The sequence below is a fragment of the Homarus americanus genome, unplaced genomic scaffold (assembly GCF_018991925.1).
Source record: "Homarus americanus isolate GMGI-L3 unplaced genomic scaffold, GMGI_Hamer_2.0 scaffold22258, whole genome shotgun sequence".
NCBI classification, from domain to species: domain Eukaryota; kingdom Metazoa; phylum Arthropoda; class Malacostraca; order Decapoda; family Nephropidae; genus Homarus; species Homarus americanus.
Genome location: NW_024734605.1, coordinates 10,785 through 12,782, shown reverse-complemented (window position 1 = coordinate 12,782; position 1,998 = coordinate 10,785). Strand labels below are relative to the sequence as shown.

General features: G+C 43.6%; 1 protein-coding gene across 1 annotated transcript; it reads right to left on the bottom strand.

Moving 5' to 3' along the window:
- Positions 1-590: 590 nt before the first annotated feature.
- LOC121870303 (general transcription factor II-I repeat domain-containing protein 2-like) lies at positions 591-923 on the bottom strand (the record flags this gene model as incomplete). The annotated part of the gene is made up of 1 exon (XM_042372086.1): positions 591-923. A coding segment is annotated over exon 1 (333 nt), but the record flags the coding sequence as incomplete, so codon positions are not given.
- Between the last annotated feature and the right edge of the window lie 1,075 nt (positions 924-1,998).

The window sequence follows — 1,998 nt, the reverse complement described above, 5'->3', positions numbered from 1 at the left end:
GGAGGTGCCTTTCCCTGTAAACACTTGTTTCCACTACCCTCCCGCTGAGTATAACCCATGAACACCCGTCCCCGTTCTTCCTTGACTCCTCCCTCTTCTGCTTCAAGTCCTGAAGGAGCTTCTTGTGCTGTTCCCTCTGCATTACCGTGAGATTTGGGTGAATGAAAGCATCCCGAAATGCCTCGCTCCTTGCTAAGTTTTTTGCCTGCCGAATATCCTGCCATTTCTCCTCCTCACTCACTAGTGTGATCCTGAGGGGGCGCCCCCTGCTTTTGTCCCAGCCTCCTCACATCCTGAGGGGTTGATCAACCTTTTTGTTTGCTACTGTTGCTTCCTGATAATTGGCACCTCTTGGTATGGACCAGTGCATCAAAGTTTGGCACTAACGACTGAGCTGTAACAACCTTCAGTATTGAATTAACGTGCGCATCAGTAAGTTGAGACCGAAGTCGAGACTTGTTCAAGTTTATCACAGAAAAGAGTTGTTCACAGACATATGTGCTTCCGAACATTGACATAATCTTTGAGGCAAAACATTTAATCCTGGGATAATTTGGTACAAAATATTGATAAAATGTGCCAACACCAACACTCGAAAACTTGTTCTTCAACACAGAATCCAACTGGAGCTCAATTAATTCTAACTGAAGATGTTCTGGCACCTCATTAACACCAACAGAGAATGGGTCCCGAAAAATGAAAAAAATCATTCTCAAGTCATTTAAAGTCAGCAAATCTTTCTTGATGCAGTACTTTTTTGTGGTGATATCAGCATGAAACTCAGGTATGCCTTGCAGGGACCTCAAGGTCGGAAAGTGAGAAAGATTACTCTCTGATAGTTGCCGTTCAAAAAGCTGAAGTTTCATCTCAAAGGCACGAATGCAGTCATAAAGCTCTGTCACCAATTTATTGCGTCCTTGCATCTTTGTATTCACGTAATTTAAGTGTTCTGTAATATCCACCATGAAAGTTAGATCTTGAACTCATTCATTATCTTTCAGTTCATGCAAATCCCTTCCTTTCTGTTCTATAAACATCTGTATTTCACTGCGCAATTCATAAAATCGCTTCAGTACGACTCCCCGACTTAACCAACGAACATCAGTGTGATATGACAGTCCGTGTGTGTTGTTCACAGCTGTTAGTTTTTCCTTTAATTTTGTTACCACGCCAGCTTTTTTCCCCACCATTTGCGGTGCTACATCTGTAGCCAGACTCACAGTTTGTGCCCAGTCAACACCTAATTTATCCAGTGCCCCTTCCAAAAACACAAAGATGTCATCACCTGTTGTTGTTCCTTTCACTGGTACCAGTTTCACAAATTCTTCTGTTACATGCATTTTTTCATTCACACCACGTATAAAAACTGCAAATTGTGCTACATCACTTACATCGGTACTTTCATCAATTGCAACTGAAAATGCAGTAAATGACTTAACTTTGTCTTTGAGTTGACTGTTAATATTCTCTGATAGTTCACCAATTCCTTCTGCAACTAGTCTTATTGTTCTTTCATTGGTGATGTTAATTGAGTATTTTGTTCTAGGAAATAGCAGACTATTTTATTCAGCTGAGGGATACACTCACTATTTAGTTTTAGCTCCTCAAGGTAAGGCTGGAGCAGCAAATGGGCCGCGGGCCGCATGCAAGAGCGTGTAGTGGACGTCTCCCCTACAACTGCGTATCCGCATTCCGATGCGCCGCCGTATCCTAGCAACCAAGCGAGTGGCGACACCAGATGTTACGGTAACCTAGCAACGGAACTAGAGACCAGCGACTTTCTCGGGTTTTCCCAACATGACTCATAGAGGACTCACGGCTGCTGGGTATATAAGCTCTGTCTCTCCATTGAGATTCATTCTGGTCTCTCCTCCAGCAAGCTCCATGCTGTCAGCATTCATTCAACCAGGAGGCCAGCAACAGGCAACATCTTCTCTAACGAAGCTCCTGCACATCTACCTCCTTCAACACGCTACTCACCGAACGTCTCTACTGAGC